Source organism: Elaeis guineensis, chromosome 8 (genome assembly GCF_000442705.2).
Source record: "Elaeis guineensis isolate ETL-2024a chromosome 8, EG11, whole genome shotgun sequence".
Classification (NCBI taxonomy): Eukaryota; Viridiplantae; Streptophyta; class Magnoliopsida; order Arecales; family Arecaceae; genus Elaeis; species Elaeis guineensis.
In genome coordinates, this window is record NC_026000.2 from 136603680 (window position 1) to 136620358 (window position 16679).

The 16679-nt window shown below is 39.4% G+C and overlaps 1 protein-coding gene across 1 annotated transcript; it reads left to right on the top strand.

Moving 5' to 3' along the window:
• The first annotated feature begins 8729 nt into the window (after positions 1-8729).
• Positions 8730-15361, top strand: LOC105049409 (putative glycerol-3-phosphate transporter 5). Its single transcript, XM_010929035.4, has 2 exons — positions 8730-9842; positions 14692-15361. The coding sequence occupies exons 1-2, from the start codon at positions 8891-8893 to the stop codon at positions 15207-15209; spliced, it is 1470 nt and encodes a 489-aa protein (XP_010927337.2). The 5' UTR covers positions 8730-8890; the 3' UTR covers positions 15210-15361.
• The last annotated feature ends 1318 nt before the right edge of the window (positions 15362-16679 follow it).

The window sequence follows — 16679 nt, forward strand, 5'->3', positions numbered from 1 at the left end:
GGACAATGAATTTCGCACCTCAAGAATGAGCAATTCTTTATGCATCACGTTGGATGCAGAATGTATGCACTGTGTGCAATGATGAAATTAAATTAAAAGGAGGAGGAGGAGGAGGCGGCGGCGGCGGCGGCTTCGTGTACGCCAATGATCGTGTACGGTGCAGCAGTGCAATAATAATCTCGTCCCCAAAAATTGCAGGTATGACCTACAGATATCGAACAAACTCACAAGCCGGGTGGGGTGGGGTTGAGGGGCTCCGGGCGTGCCAATCACCGCGCGCGGCGCAATAAGAATCTCGCCCCCAAGAATTGCAGGTTTGCAGGTATGACCTACAGATATCGAACAAACCACAAGCCGGGTGGGGTAGGGTGAGGGGCCTCCGGGCGCCAATCACCGCGCGCGGCGCAATAAGAATCTCGCCCCCAAGAATTGCAGGTATGACCTACAGATATCAAACAAACTCATCAACTCTAACATTCTCACAAGCCCAGTCAACTCTAACATTCTCTTCTGCTGTCTACTTATTCTTCAGCCTTCTCTATGTTAAGGCAGGAGGACAAGAGGAAGAAGTTGGAAGATGGATCCTCCCCAGCCTCACAAGCCACAAGGCCATGAGCCACATGGTCCTGGTGCTCCTCATGGAGGCCCAGTAGGTCCACATGCTCCTGCTCCTCCTCCTCCTGGACGTGGGGGGCATCCTGCTCCCCATGCACCGCCCCCACCCGGTCCACCTGCACCACATGGTCCACCCCATCCTTGATGAAGTGGGTATCTAGTGTTGTATACCTAATGGTTTTAGTAAGAATGGTGTGGCACTATGGTTTCTAGAGATGCATGTACTATGATATGTTGATAAATATAAATATGATGGTTTATGCTGTGGATGAGGGGTTCTGTGGCTTTTGTGGAATATGAACAGAGAAGGCAAGCTACAATAAGAGTTGTAAATATTGTATGATACATGATATATATTTTTTGGATGATCAACCACTATTTTTCTTTTGAAAGCAAAACAAATCTCCAATACAATCTATTCTTCATTTTTTTCTTGTAGTCGATTATAGCAGGCTTTTTTGTTTTTGTTTTTTTTTTTTTAATGTAAAGGTGGAGGAGGAAAGGCTCCTCCCCCAATTTATTCAAAGTGAATGAAAAAAGTTTATATACAATGAATAGAACAAGAAGGAGGTCGGTTTTTAGCTTTCCACTCGATCTAAAGGTCATGCATGCTTGATGGCCAGCCCTTCAAATGCAAGGGAACCTTAATAGCATAGCAAAGGGTTTTTTTTTTTTTTTTTTTGAGGTACAAGAGCGGGGCTAAGCCCAATGAAACAGAAAAATTCAGAAATCAAAAACTAGCGTCTGAGAAAAAACGTTCCATCAAAATCAGCAAACACGGCCTGGCGAACATTCTGCGGTGGCATGGAATTTGAGGCAAACTTGTGATGATGATGAAGGCTCGCAGACGATCCGCAGGCTGGTTTGCTTCCCATAAAACATGAAAACTTTTGAAGGCATCCAATAATGAGCAACAATGGGTAACATCAGCTACTAGAGGTCAAGTAGGAGTGTCATTGCTGTAGAACCGGTGGTTGTTGAGTTGTGTTCTGATCCAAGTAATGAGAGCCAATGAGTCGCCCTCCAGCCATATGCGTGTGTAGCCAAGAAGGTGGACCGTTGTAATTTAGTCTCGGGCACAGATGAAGCAGAGAAAGTACCGGATGCTGCATATAGAACTGATCCCGGATGACGTATCTAAGATCAGACCTGCCAGCAACCGAAGATGCGTCAAAATTTATCTTGACAAGATCATAGGGAGGGGTATCCAAAATACAAAGGTAGATGAGGTTGGGAGAGGGCTCACAGAGCCGTCGGTAACCCAGAATCATTGGACAAGAAAGCACTATTCGCTGCTGACGTATATTCTGAAGCATGTCTGAGGGCCGAAGACAAAATGATAGTGAGAATGCTGCAAACCTTGAAACAGGTGGCTGTTACTTGAGTTCTAAATGCGTGTAATAGATTATGGATTTCTGCTGATCGAAAATCATGTCAGAAGCTAACAGATCAATAAGATTCGCCAATGAGGTAACATGATGCTGAGCAAGGTGTGATCGATTTAAGGTCACCCAAATTGGATGAATCCGTGGGCATGAGTATAGGCAGTGGTCCAGGTTCTCATCAGCCATCATACAGGTAGGTTCTTGATGAAGTATGTTCCTTGCTGCTGCAAGTAATGTTTTGCATGGAAGACTATCCCAACAGAGCTTCCAGCAAAACACTTTCACCCGCGGGGCAATAGGGAGCTTCCAGACCCAACCCAGCTGGAACTGATTGTCATTGTAATGGCAAAGCAAAATCTGATGGTGGATCTCTTTGGCCCGAATTAAGGAACCAAAATGATGCTTCCACACCAAGTTGTCAATGCACCGATTTTTGGGAAGAGGAATGGACAAGATTTTTTATACCATGTCATCAGAAAAAAAGGGATCTAAGAACCTCCACAATCCACATACCAGTATTAGTGATGAGTTGATTCACTTTCTAGTCATCATGAGCAGCGCTATTCATTGGAACAATACTCCTATTTAGTTGTATTTCATCAATCCAGGGATCAGACAACATGTTTATATCAGTGCCATCTCCAATGTGCCATTTAAAACCAAATTATACCCACTTGGCAGATGCACCGATGGCCCGCCACAGAGGTGATGCTCCTCTCCTGGTCCCAATACTGTCCTAATTTTCGAAATGGTATTTTGCAGCGATCGATCTTTCCTATAAAGAGTTCATGTTGACCACCAAACTTCCAACAGTTTTACTCATTAGAGCCTGTTGCCAAATTCGAAGTGAATGAATACCCAGGCCACCCATGTTTTTGGGAAGACAAATGGTATTCTAAGAGATTAAATGCAGCTTTCTGGTCCCCGGCTCATGGCCCCATAGAGTCTTTGAAAATAGGCACCTGACGAACAAATGAGTGGTGGTTTCCTATATATTTCCACAGATGCACATCTAACGTTGGTATTCCATATATCTCTTTTTTTGCAAGGTTTTCACTCATGGCCGTGTGCAGCCACAAATAACTTTCTCGGGTATGGTTGCTTTTTATACTGTATTGTGAAACTGTTGGGATATACCGATCGGTCCTCTCACACCGACTCACCATCGGCCGCCTGACCGGCGTCCGACTCTACGACCGCACGACCGACGACTGTCGACATCGTCCGACCGAGTATACGTCGTCGACAGATCCTCTCTGTTCCCGACTGCCGAACCGCGGAGCCCGATATCCGACTCCCGCAACATGCCGACTGACCGTCGGAGGATCCCCGCTGGAGTCACCTCCGGTCAGTGCGGACTTCTTTTGCAGGCGCTCGTTCCCGGCGACTAGGCGACGAGGGATTGGCCGCAACATAAATCATTATTCAGAAAAGAATAAAAAGAATCAATTGAAAGAATGCCATTCAAAATTAATTTCTATACTGATATGTCAACAAGCCGAGACAGTCTCACCCAAGCTAGAATTTGTCGCAGTGAGCAGAATAGACAAATTGAAAAGAGCTTTTTTATGGAAAAAAAAGTGTAAGTGGTTTTTATTATTTAGAGAGTTGGGATAGAATGTGCAGAACTAAGGAGCAAGAGAGCCTGGAAATAAAAAACTTGGACTAAATAAATGAATTAGGCCCTTTTGCTAAATGGACCTGAAAGTTTGTCAAAGGTTCTGATAGTCACCGATGGAAGCAAATCAAAAGTGCATATTTCAAGAAAAGTAAACTCAAAAGGAAAGGCACGAAGAATTTTATTGGACTGTCAACTGTATGGAGAGATGTTTTCAAGTAGAAAGCAGCTTTTTAGAACTGTTTCATGTAAGTTGGAAAATGGTCACAGTATTTACTTTTGAGAAGATTGTTGGGTTGGTTCTTTCTCTCTTTGTGACAGTTTTGCTGGCTCATATGAATGAAGACTTAGCATAACTCTTTAGTTTTCTTACATTGGAATCGATGATTGTTAACATGGAGGGTCAACATGAGGGATCCTTTGATGAAGTAGAAGGCAATCAACTCGAGATTTGCTAAGATTTTATATTCCAATAGGATGGAGGGCTTTCTGGCCGTTCCATCCTATTTCTATGAGAAAATGAAGTCGATATGAGGTTATAACTCTGAGATCCATCCATACAGGGGGAGAAAAGAAAAAGAAAGAAAGATGAAGAAAAAAGTAAAAAAAAAGAAGAAGAAGAAAAAAAGCAAGATAGGAAGAGAGAAGAAAAGAAATAAAGAAAAAATGAAGAAAGAAAAGAGAAAGAAGAAGAAAAAGAAAAGAGAAAGAAGATAAGAGATACAAAAGAAAGCAAAAAGAAATAAAAGAAAGAAGATAGAAGAAAAAGAAGAAAGAAAGAAAAAGAAGGAAAAAAAGAATGAGAGACGCATGACTCAGACCACTATCAGGATAGAACAAGATAGCAGATATTCTATTTTATAGAGAATCAAGAACATCTCTATCTTATGGGATTTAAGACCTTGCTACTCCAAATCCATCTAGACAGTTTGAAAATAGACATAAAGTAGGAAGATAATGCAATCAAAATTGAATCGATCAAAGTTAATTTTTCATCCTAAGAAAATAGTCACCTTACTAAGAAGCCAATCTTGAATTCATCTCATCAATAAGAGACATCTAGCACTACTTGGATACTCTTTTATCAAATAAGGGCATGCCAAAGTATATAAAGGGAAAAGATTCTTCATTATAGTTCATCCAGTTTGCAAATATCTCTGCTTCACTATCATTCATATTCGAATGCTACTTATGTAAAAATTGATTTTGAAGTTAGATATCTCTTCAAATAAAAGGAGGATCGCTTTGGCTGTTAGAATGCTCTTTTTTTCATCAGTAAAAACAATAAAATGCTACCAGCAAATTGGAGGCTTTTGTCTATAGCAGTTAAATAATCAAAATCCTTAGTTTTCTCCAAAAAGAAAAAAAATAATGAAAAATTTCTTAAAAAGTAACGACATAGAAACTTATTAAAGCAGAAGCTATGAAGGCCAGATGCCTACCTAGGTTATCTAAGGATCAATAGGCCACATTTGTCCTTTGAATCTCTACTCAATTCCTTCCAATCATGCATTAAATCAGTCCTTTAGATATTCTTCTATTCTTTTTTTTTTTTTTCTTTTGGTAATTAGTGGAGCTTTAAGTTGTATTAAACTAAAATAGCAGTTTATATGGAAATAGACGCATGCAGTATGGGAATATAATTATACAAAAGTAACTGATTTGGGAAAGGAGGTAATATACAAAAAATTCTATGCAACAAAGAAGCTTCCAGAGATTTGATTTGGAGTTTGACATGGTAGATTGATTGATGAGTGAGATAGTGAAGCAATAGTCCTTGCGAAGCCAATTGATGAGCTTAAAGCATAAGATAACCTTTTCATCATGGCCATTTCGATGGAGGGTGGGAGGAAGATGATAACCCCATAGCCTAGTCCAGAGCCATGTGAATGTAAACTTTCATTTCAAAAGAGATTGGTTGTCAACAAGTCTAAGCATAATAATACCGTCATAAACAAACAGTTATAGATCAGACGGTGACTACCCCATAATATACTGCCACAGTAGAGAAGAAAGTGCAGCATGAGCCCATCAGAATGTTGTGGACCAGATCTCAAGTAGACCATTGCATGTTGTGGACCATATCCCATCAGAAATTTTCCCATATGAATCATCATCTAGGAGAATATATCTGAGTAATAGAATCTTAGGAAATAAAAGATGACTCAGATATCTATAGGCAGTTGAAGAAATGGAGCCAAATGAAGCAAATGCAGAAGCTGTTTGTTTAGTAGTTGCTAAATGAGCCAAGATTCATAATTAAGATCTGAAAATTATCTTGAGGATATATGGGAACTTGTTAGAGAGAAACATAGTTGGGTACCTGTTAAGGCACCCACCAAAGCCTCAAATAGGCCCTTACACACTATGGGGCATATCCTATTAGAATCATTTCCATGTGAAACATCATCTGGGAGAGTTAAAGGATAGCCACATTGATAAGTATTCTTCCAGGAACAAGTATACAAATCCTTTGAAAATTTAGAACTCCAATCGGTAAGAACCAGGTGACTGTTAAACTTGAGAGGACAAAAATATAAAAAATAATAATAAAGTACACCTATGGCCACTCGTGTTGGATTCAAATGAATTATTGAAGATAAGGGCCAGCATATTATAATGGGTTTTAACTTAGACATACAACTATAGCAGAAGGCCAAACTCAAATTGAGGAAGGCCTGATCTATCAGAAGGGAAGTATGAAGTAGTGCACCCATCTGAAATCCGAGTATTACCCCATTGTAAACTATATGGTAGAGCCTATTAGAATCATTCTCTTCTGAAACATCATTTGGGAGACTCAAATAATAGCAATGTTGTTGAAGCATCATTTGAAAATAAGTATTTAAAAGCCAAGGTACCTCTGCATCAGGCTTAACAAATGGCATCAAGCTGTTAAGCAATGTAGTACAGCTAACCCTGCCATCCATATCATAAACCTTCCTTATTTTGTCCAGCTTGGCGGGTCTCTCTAACCGGATCATCCAATGTTGTACCATGAAAGAAGAAGCTTGTAACACCCTGAGACTCCTCTGCTGCAGCGCTATTTGACAGGATGGAACAATAGAGTGAGGGAGAAAAGTCATAATAGCAATGAAGTGCCAAAGAAATCCAATCCTTGCAGAACACCATAAAGAAGTGCCCAAGAAATCCAATCCTTGCTTGTATGACCAGCATAAGAAGACCCACGATAACAATAAAATGAGGAAAAGAAGTATCAGATTTTTGAATCCAGCATAAACCCAGCTTAAGTGACATGAAGCCCACATAGGAACCAACATAGTGTGCCAGCTGACGAATCTAACTACATCAAATGGGGACATTGCTTTGTAAAACAAAGATATTGGACTAAAGAGCAATGTCATCGGACCATCAGTATGAATAATCCTTAGAGAAATGAAATTGGACCAGAGAAAAGAAACATCAGTGTAGTAGGATTAAAAGTTAGAAGAGAGAATAGAGTGAAAATAGGACATGGGTTGGAGAAAAATGAGTGGCGAAGATAGAGATGGTGATATAAATAAAGCAGCGAGAGGTTATTCATCAGTTGGCAATGTATCCTTGTTACGGATTTTCTAGGCTTCATGCTAAATGACGTGATGACAAGCTGCAAAAAAAAAGAACTTTTGTGGTGACATAAAACAGAGGAATTCAATATTGTATGGAAGAAACCAAGCTGCCACCATGTATAGAATTATAATGGACCACTAGAATTGATCCTCAGCCTAAAAGAAAGTATTAGTGCTGAAAAAATAAATAGTGTCCTTCAGCATTGATCAAATATTGAGCAGTTGGATCCATTCTGTCATTGGAATGCCACTGGAAGTCACTAACCAAAGCTCTATTAGCCATGCAATCGATCACCTGATTAGCCTCCTGGAAAATATGGCAGATCCTAAAATAAGGAAAAGTCTTCTAGGTCCAAAGCTCTTGGAAGAAAGTATGTGCCAGTACTTGTGAAACTATGAAGAAGCAATCAAGAGGTCATAGTAAGATAGTCTCCTTCTAACGCTATGTGGGTAGCATGCAAGTCCATAACAGCAACCCTAGTCCCTAACCAGACAGCCATTAGTTCCATAAAAGGTACAAACATGTGAGGAAACAGTTTTCCTCCCAATTGAATCATTCTCCCAGTATGGTCTCTTATCATATAACCAACAGTAACCTTTGAATGTATTATAGAGGCATCAAAATTGATCTTGATAACTCCATAGGGAGGAGGTATCATGATACCACTTCGGAAGGAGTGTGATGGGTTAAAGAAGGACAACTACTGTAGTTCCTAGAGTAGAGTAGTAAAGAGGATATATTGCAACAGCTCTATGAACAATATTAGGATGATAACAATGAGCCTGATTGAAAATCCTATCATTTCTAGTCCGTCAAAGACCTCAAGCAATAGAGACACTTAAAATTGGATGATAACAATCAGCCTGATTGTTACCTAAAAAATCAACCAAAGCATGAAGATCAAAAATTGGGGGGAAAATATGATAAAAGCTTCTAAGGTATTATTTAAATCCAAGCAAATAAGTTAGTATTATTTAAATGGTGGAAACTATTTGATGATAACAAATGAAACATATCATGAAGCAAGACCTCAGGAAGTTTAGTAGTCTCACAAACTAATTTATTGTCCCACAAATAAGATGTTATTGGCAAAGAAACAATTTAGCGGACAAGATCTTCTGAAAATAGAGAATGTAATGTATTAATTTTTCTATGACAAGAATGAGAGATCAAATCAGCCACCCGCAAGTCAAGCATTTCGATTTGAATATCGATATAAGTTGGCCATAACATCAATGGTATAGAAGAAATCCAAGGATCATGATACATTTTTAACTTTCTCATCAGAACCTATCAACCTTTGAAATTGAAATTAGATACGATGGTCAACTTGACAAATTCTCCTCCATATGATAGAACATTGTCTAGGTTTAGTATAATTGATCCAGGAGCCAGCAAAATGATATTTAGCACCAATCAACTGAGCCTACAAGGAATATTAGTATGCATCAGTAGTTTGGAGAAAGCTCAACCAAATCAGCAAATGGTAACCGCTATTTCATTGGTGACGGTTAATAACGATTCGGGAGGGAGACTGATACCATCCCACTACCACCAAACCCAAAATGACCGTTGCTCAGGTTCCACGATATGATTTCATCGGCCGATTAGATTAAGTAATTAACCAATCAATTAATCTCTTCCCCTTCTTCCTTCCCTCCATGCCCGCAGGAGAGCGGCCACCGGATCCAGGGTTTCTCGCATGGAAACCCTAAGCCTAGCCCCGCCGCCCCCTCGGCGGCAGAGCCTCCTTTTTCACCGGATCTCCGTCCTCCTTCTCACCTTCTCTGCCTACGCCGCCTTCCACGCCTCCCGCAAGCCCCCTTCCATCGTCAAATCCGTCCTCGGTCCCGAGGTGGCCGCCTCCAACTCCTCCGCCGATGCTGGCTGGCCACCCTTCAACGGCCTGCGTGGCCCCCACCGCCTGGGCGAGCTCGACCTGGCCTTCCTCTCCTCCTATTCCGCCGGCATGTACCTCGCCGGCCATGTCGGCGACCGGATCGATCTTCGCCGCTTCCTCGCCTTCGGCATGCTTGGCAGCGGCATCTCCACTGCCGCCTTCGGGATGGGCTACTGGTGGCGCGTCCACCGCCTCAGCTTCTTCCTCGCGGTCCAGATTGTCAGCGGGCTCTTCCAGTCGATCGGGTGGCCCTGCGTCGTTGCTGTGGTCGGGAATTGGTTTGGGAAGTCGAAGCGGGGGCTTATCATGGGGGCTTGGAACTCCCACACCTCGGTGGGGAACATCCTCGGCTCCGTCGTGGCTTCCTCGGTCCTTGAGTTCGGGTGGGGGTGGTCGTTTGTGCTGCCGGGGATTCTAATCATCATTGTCGGGGCATTTGTTCTTGCATTTTTGGTTGTGGATCCAAAAGTTCTGGGTTTCGAATCTCCAGTCATGGAGATCGAGATTAATGATGCCGGGAATGGATTGGAAGGGAGTGCCAATGGGGCAAATGGCGAAGAGGTTGGTCTTCTTGGATCGGGGGAAAAATCTGATCTGGACATGAAAGCGGTTGATCTGGACTCGAAGGCAGCGATCGGATTCTTGGAGGCATGGAGGCTGCCCAGCGTAGCGCCCTATGCGTTCTGCCTTTTCTTCTCCAAGCTTGTGGCATACACTTTCCTCTATTGGTTGCCATTTTACATTCGACACACTGGTATGTCAAAATTCTGGCTCTCTGTTCTTCTTATTCTTCTTCTTCTTTTTGATATTTATGTGAGCTGTTCAAGCAATTAACTGCATCGTTCATGATGCTTAATGGTTGTAGTTTAGACCACAGTTGACTCTTACATTTTTCCCCTTATGCAAAAATCTTTGTTGCCAAGTAAATAGACTTATCCGATGAGGGAGGCATGCTTTTTATGGATGGATGCACCTGAGATGGCAATCATGTATTCCTAAAAATGACCGGAGGAGTGAAGTCTCGTGAATGATCATGCAGAGTCACTCTAAATTTGACCAGGAAATCCTAGACATGCTACTCTCAACGAGAAGGAAATAGGCTGTTCTGATCAGTATAACCTAGCGGTGTGTTTGATTGTAAGGAAGTCCAGGGAAAGGGAAAAGAAAAACGAATATTTTTCAGTGAAGAGGAAAAGTAATCCAGAAATCTAGATATAAACTTTCCAAATTTGTCAAGTTTCTGTCCAAACAGACAAATGAAAAACTAAATTTACGAAGAAACATAAGCCTTCCAGGCAATTTTCATGCAACCAAACATACCCTAAGTTAAAAAACAAGTTTATCCTTTACCAATTATAATCATTTCTGAAATACATTTGAGTTAATGCAAATCAGCAATGTCATTGGCTCTTTTTGGATCCATTATATATATAGAAACTAACTTTCTTCATTGTATACTGGAAACAAAATACACTTATTACCCACACTTTACCTTAACTTTATATTATTGTTGCAAATTGGGCTTTCACTCAGCAGTTGCACTTTTCCTCCAAATAGAGAAGGTTATGTGGTGGAATCTACAACGTTTTTCCTTAACGTTTATATCTGTGATAAGATTGGTGGCACTCCCACCATTATTTCGAAAGCTTTACTTTATTATTGGTTTTCAAGATTACAGCTCCTATATCCGCTTTGGCCCAAATATCTTGTTTTCTACGAACCATATCCTCATCAACAATATGAATTTCCTCCTAGAGGTTGAAGTACTTTGTCTCTCATCTCTCTCCATAGACATTCTTATGGTGCCTTTGCTAGATTTTTTTTTCTTTTTTTTTTTTAAGCACATTGTCAGGTATTTTAAATATATACATTTGGTATATGTAAGAAAGTTGGACAATAAGGTGCTTGTGGGTTTGTCCTGTCACCAAGATGATGTAGAAGTTTATTATTCAAATCTACTGACCTCCTATGATCTTATCGTGATTAGATTGTCCGTTAGAATCATACTCTATATATGGTACATAGATGCCAGAAGGTTGTTGTCACCATAAAGGAAACTGCACCTCTGTATTGTGTCCTAGACTATAAATATATATTTCCGTCGATATATTACTCATCAATACATCTTGACATCAGAGCCATGCAGGCTGACCTTGCCTTCCAATTTCTATATTCTACTCTGCACCGTCTTGAATAGTCTATTTCTCCATTAGATAACTCAGAACTGTTTCTCCATGTTCTATTTTTCTGATTCAGAGGCCCAAACTATAATTTGGGCATAACAAATGTAAATTTACTTTATCTGACATCTGATGAAAAATTAAAATTAAGGCAATCTATAGTATATAAGGTTCACTAGGGCTGTCAATTGATGCAAGCAGCTCGAGTTTGGCTTGTGCTCTGCTCAAATAGACTCTCAATTAGGCTCTCTCCAGATGAATTGAGTGATCTTGAACTTGATTCTTAGATTCTCAATGGATCTTAAGCCAAGTCTCCAAAAACCCAGCTTGATTCGCTAGTTGAATAAGTCTTGAAATTGGGTTTGTAATATATGTTGCATAAGTGACAATACGTTCGATAGTAAATTTGATTGTTTTTCCCTGAATTTATTATTCATGATTAAGATCAACTGCTGGGTTTGTTTTGTTAAAATCATGTAAAACTTTAATTCATGCTAGAACCAAGCTTTAATCAAGCTCAAGCTAACCCGGTATCAAGCTTGATGTGATTATGGCTTGATTGAAGGTTGTTGAGCTAATTGGTTCACTTCAAAATTAGGATCAATCAAATAACGGATAGGCCAAGCTTGATCCCAAACTTGATGCTCAAAATTAATTTCAAGCTTGATCAAGCAAAGCTTAAATAGACCCTTAGGCTTCCCATAATCCTATTAATATGTGATCCATGTGCTAGTAGTATGTATCCAACACTTAAAATATGTTGTTAATTTGTAAATGCAATTACATGTCAACTTAGATTTTTTATTGTGAATCTCAAACTTGTTTTTGTTAATTTGTAAAGGAGTTATTGAAATGTTAACGTCATAATTGGCAAATGGCCCAGACAACGACCCCAAGTGATGGACCCTTCTATAGTCCAGGTTATAGCCTAGGCATTCAGGTGACCATGCAAGTGATAAAATTTTTACAAAATTTACTAAATTATTTATAACTTCATAAAGTTCAATTATCTATACCTTCATAAAGTTCAATTATCGATTCAAATTTCAAACTTGCATTGTTCTCCATAAACTTTCCATATGACATGATTAAAAGATTCATCAACTTGTCTCTAGCCTTTCCCACACTTTCAGAGGACATGTCGAGCACAAAAAGGAATAATGGACAAAATTATTAGCAATAAAACATGTCTAACATACTGATAGTAACACTAGTATGTTATTACTATGGAATCAATAGAAGAAAATAAAGTAAGATCTGTTTCTTTCTAGTGGCTGGAGCAAAATAGAACAAAGAAAACAGAAAATAAAAGTAAAAGAATTTGAAACTACAGAAGAGAGCATACTTCGTCATTTCTTCTCTTTTTCTACTATATGAAAAAAGGAAAAAAGAATTCAAAAGCTTAGTGTTTGAAAAGCCTCTCCTCTTTTGCATTAGAAATTATTCAAGTTTTCCCTCTTTTATAAATACTAATCTACTGCTATTGACAAAACACAAAAGCAAAGAAAAAATTTCAGAATAAACAGCTTTGAAACATCTCCTTTCCCTCTTTTACAGCAGAAATTGCTAGCCTCTTCCCCTTCTACTAATTACGATTTACTATTATTGAGCAAACAGAGAACAAAGTAAAAATTTGAGAATAAACAGGACAAATATTGCAAAATAAATGAGCAGATTAAACAAAGCAACCTCCAAGCTCTCACAGTCATGGTAAAAGGAAAAACAAAAAACAAAATATAACACCTCTTTTTCTGGGGGTATTGGACTGACCCCCATCCTTGGGGATTTAACACCATAAACAAGAAAAAGGCGGGGGGTGGGGGGGTGGGGTGGGGGTGATAGAGAGCGAATGAGTTGAAAAGAAAGCAAGAGATCGATAGAGAGAGGGCGGGGGGGCTTACTAGTGCGGGAGAAGGAGATTGGAGAGCCATAGGATGTCTTGCCAGGAGGATCATCACAGAGAGAGAGAGAGAGAGAGAGAGAGAGGGTGGGCTTACTAGTGTGGGAGAAGGAGAGTGGAGTGGAGAGCCATAGGACGTCTTGCCAGGAGGGTCTGATGAGATTGATTAGGAGTGCTCGGATGTGAGCATTGAGGAAAGATAGATGCCCCAATGGTCAGATGATAACATGAGGTTGAATGGGGTAACTCCTCATCTTTCCCATGAAGGAAAGAGAGCACTCAGCATCATAAACAAAGTGTGAACAGCATTAGTTAAGGGTGGTTCATGTGCTAAACCATAAGATAAACTTAAAGGATTCATAAGAACAAAAAAGATGAGTGATGGGCTTGGAAAAGGACATGATAATATGAGTCAAAGCAACAAAATTTTCCAATGCTGGTATCAGGTTATCACTGACTGAAGTTGGCATTAGATGAATTTATAATAACCTTATGGAGGCAATAATGGAAAATAAAGGTGATTGAAAAAACAATCATCTTAGATATTCAAACATGTGTTTAGTGTAATATTGTTGAAGCATTGGACATAGAAATGGTTAAGGAAATGGTAGATGGTGAAACGTTGAATGAACAGTAGGTTGCTGTCAAAGAAACTGTGAATTAAGAAAATGACAATACCTAGAGACAGGGAAGCCCTGAAGGTGGTGACTTAAGAATGAGATAGAAAGTAGCATATGCAGACACCAGTTGAAGTATGGCATTTGGAAGATGTATGTACGGGAATTTGGAGTTGAAGAAGCCCTGCAAAAAGCCCAAATATGACATTAGAAACCAAATGGCACGGTGTCCTGTAAGTTGGCTATTTAGATGAGATGATACAGAATGGATACCATCAGGGTCCTGTAAGTTGGCTATGTAGATGAGATGGTACAGAATGGATACCATCAGGAGGTGTGGATAGTCCAAGTTTCTATTTGGTAATTAGAAGATTTTTAGTATTTCTTGTCAAATTTAGAGCAACTAAGCTCTAATTCCCATGGCTTTGCAGGATTAAATTTATAGTGACTTGAAATAATACAAAACAAAGAAAGATTAAAAGAAACAAAGTATGTTGGTTTTGATTAAGGAATTCTGTAATCGGAAATAGTTTATGATTGTTTTTGTGCTGCATGTCAGAGTACGAAATGAAGTTGCAAGCAATATATTAGTCCATAGTGCGAAAGTAGTGATGCCGATCATAATCTTTCATCAAATGCTGTTATAATTGGTTTGATTACTTTCATACTTTTGAGTGAAAGGATTCTCGACTTTGATCTGTGCTGCTCCTATTCATTCATATATGCTGCCTGTATGTAGTCACCACCCAAGTGTACTGGAATCTTGTCAGGTCTTATGCTTTGATAATTTTGGAACTGCTTACCTAGAACAAAATATTACTTTAGCATGGCTTCTAATATCATGATAGAAATTATTTCAGAATATTATAGTGATAATTTACATTGAACTGCTTGTTGTTGTTGTAGCTGTTTCTGGCAAGCACTTATCACACAAAACTGCGGGAATCCTTTCAACAATATTTGACATTGGAGGGGTATTTGGAGGCATTTCAGCAGGATTCATTTCGGACAGGCTTGGTGCTCGTGCTGTGACTTCGGTTCTATTCCTTCTGTTCTCAATCCCATCACTTATTCTTTATCGACTATATGGAAGCATATCGATGCACCTCAACATTGGGTTGATGTTTCTTTCTGGCTATTTTGTGAATGGCCCATATTCGCTTATTACCACAGCTGTTGCAGCTGATTTGGGTACTCAGGACATGATTAAAGGCAATTCACGAGCATTGGCTACTGTGACAGCCATTATTGATGGTACAGGTTCTGTTGGGGCAGCTCTGGGACCTTTGCTTACAGGGTATATCTCAACTAGGGGATGGAACAGTGTTTTCTTGATGCTAATTTTCTCAACTTCTCTAGCAATTTTGTTTTTGATACATATTGCAAAAGCTGAGGTTACTAGCAAGATGAGCCAAAGAAGATAGATTAGGACAACAAAACAGATTTGATGTCATGAATACAGAATATATTGATATATTTTGTATGCACTTTTTCCCTTGTCTTGTTAATTTTTTATTCATTGTATAAAACATGGAGAATAGTTGGTTAATTTTGATATTCCAAAATACATTTTATACCATAGAGATATATTATTGGAGCTGAATGCAGCGTTGGATTTGGCATTTCCTTCATGGGTGTGCCTGCAATATCAGATGGTAGGACCATTCCACTCCAATCTCATTTCAGGATGTTTGGACCGCATATTCAATGATGTGGGCAATTATCTGAATCCCATTTCAGGCCATTTAGTCTTGCTTGGTTGGTCAGACCCTAACAGCATTTCTAGAGAGGATGTCAGGATGGAGGTGCAGATTTAGTTTGGTTGAAACATCTCTGCATTTATGACAATGGGTTCCTTACATCTCAAGTTGACATCCTTTTTTCAACAAATATTTTGTTGTCATATCATTATGAAATATTTGTTCCATTTCTGGTTGTCAGGTTGGCGTGTACTTATCAATTTAAGGACTTAAAATTGGGATTATCATTATTAGTAATTTCTTCACTTAACTCTTGTATTTAGTTTTGCTGTTTCATAGTTGGCTTTGTAGCAGGGAAGAGCTATTGCTTACACCAGGCCTGGTGATGGCCTCTGGTTACAGGCTATCTATTCATTCTTGACTCTTGTTGATGTTATTGGAGTTGAATGCAGCATTGTATTTGAGGAACGGATGATTATGCTACCTGGCATTTCTTTCATGGGTGTGCTTGCTTATCAGATTGTAGGATCATTCAACTCCAGCCTCATATTAGAATGTTTGGACCGCATATTCGACAATATGAGCAATCATCTGAATAGCATTTCCAGCCGCTTAGTCTTGCACAGTTGCTCGACCCTTAACAGCATTTCTAGAGAGGCAATCAGGATGGAGGTATATATTTAGTTCATTTGAAACATTGGTGCTTTATGACCATGAGGTTCTTTAATCTCATGTTTATATTCTTTTTCCGATGAACATTTTGTTGACATATCATCATCAATATTTGTTCCATTTCTGATTGTCAGCTTGTCATGTACTCATCAATATAAGGATGTCTGCTGCACTTGAAAGTCGGGATTATCATTTATTACTACTGCACTTGTATCAAGTTTCCTGTTTCAATAGTTGTTTTGTAGCGGCTAAGAGCTGTGGATTGCACCAGGCATATTGATGACCTCTGATAACAGGCTTCATAACTCTGCACTGGAACTCAGCTAGCACTCCAATGGATCATGTTACAAATATCATTTTCCATTTACATTACTTGAACCAAAAATGTCAAGCCAAAAAAAGAAAATCCTTAGGTTATGTTGAAGGTAAATATTTTGGTTGTCAGATGCAGTATCAGGTTACCATGTTAAAAATGAATTTTTATGCATAAACCTTCCAAATGCGATCTTTCTATGCAAGTTT

Coding starts and splice junctions, on each gene's coding strand:
- LOC105049409 (XM_010929035.4), top strand. CDS start 8,891: ATGGAAACCCTAAGCCTAGCCCCGCCGCCCCCTCGGCGGCAGAGCCTC. Junction 9,843..14,691: donor ATTTTACATTCGACACACTG/GTATGTCAAAAT, acceptor TTGTTGTTGTAG/CTGTTTCTGGCAAGCACTTA.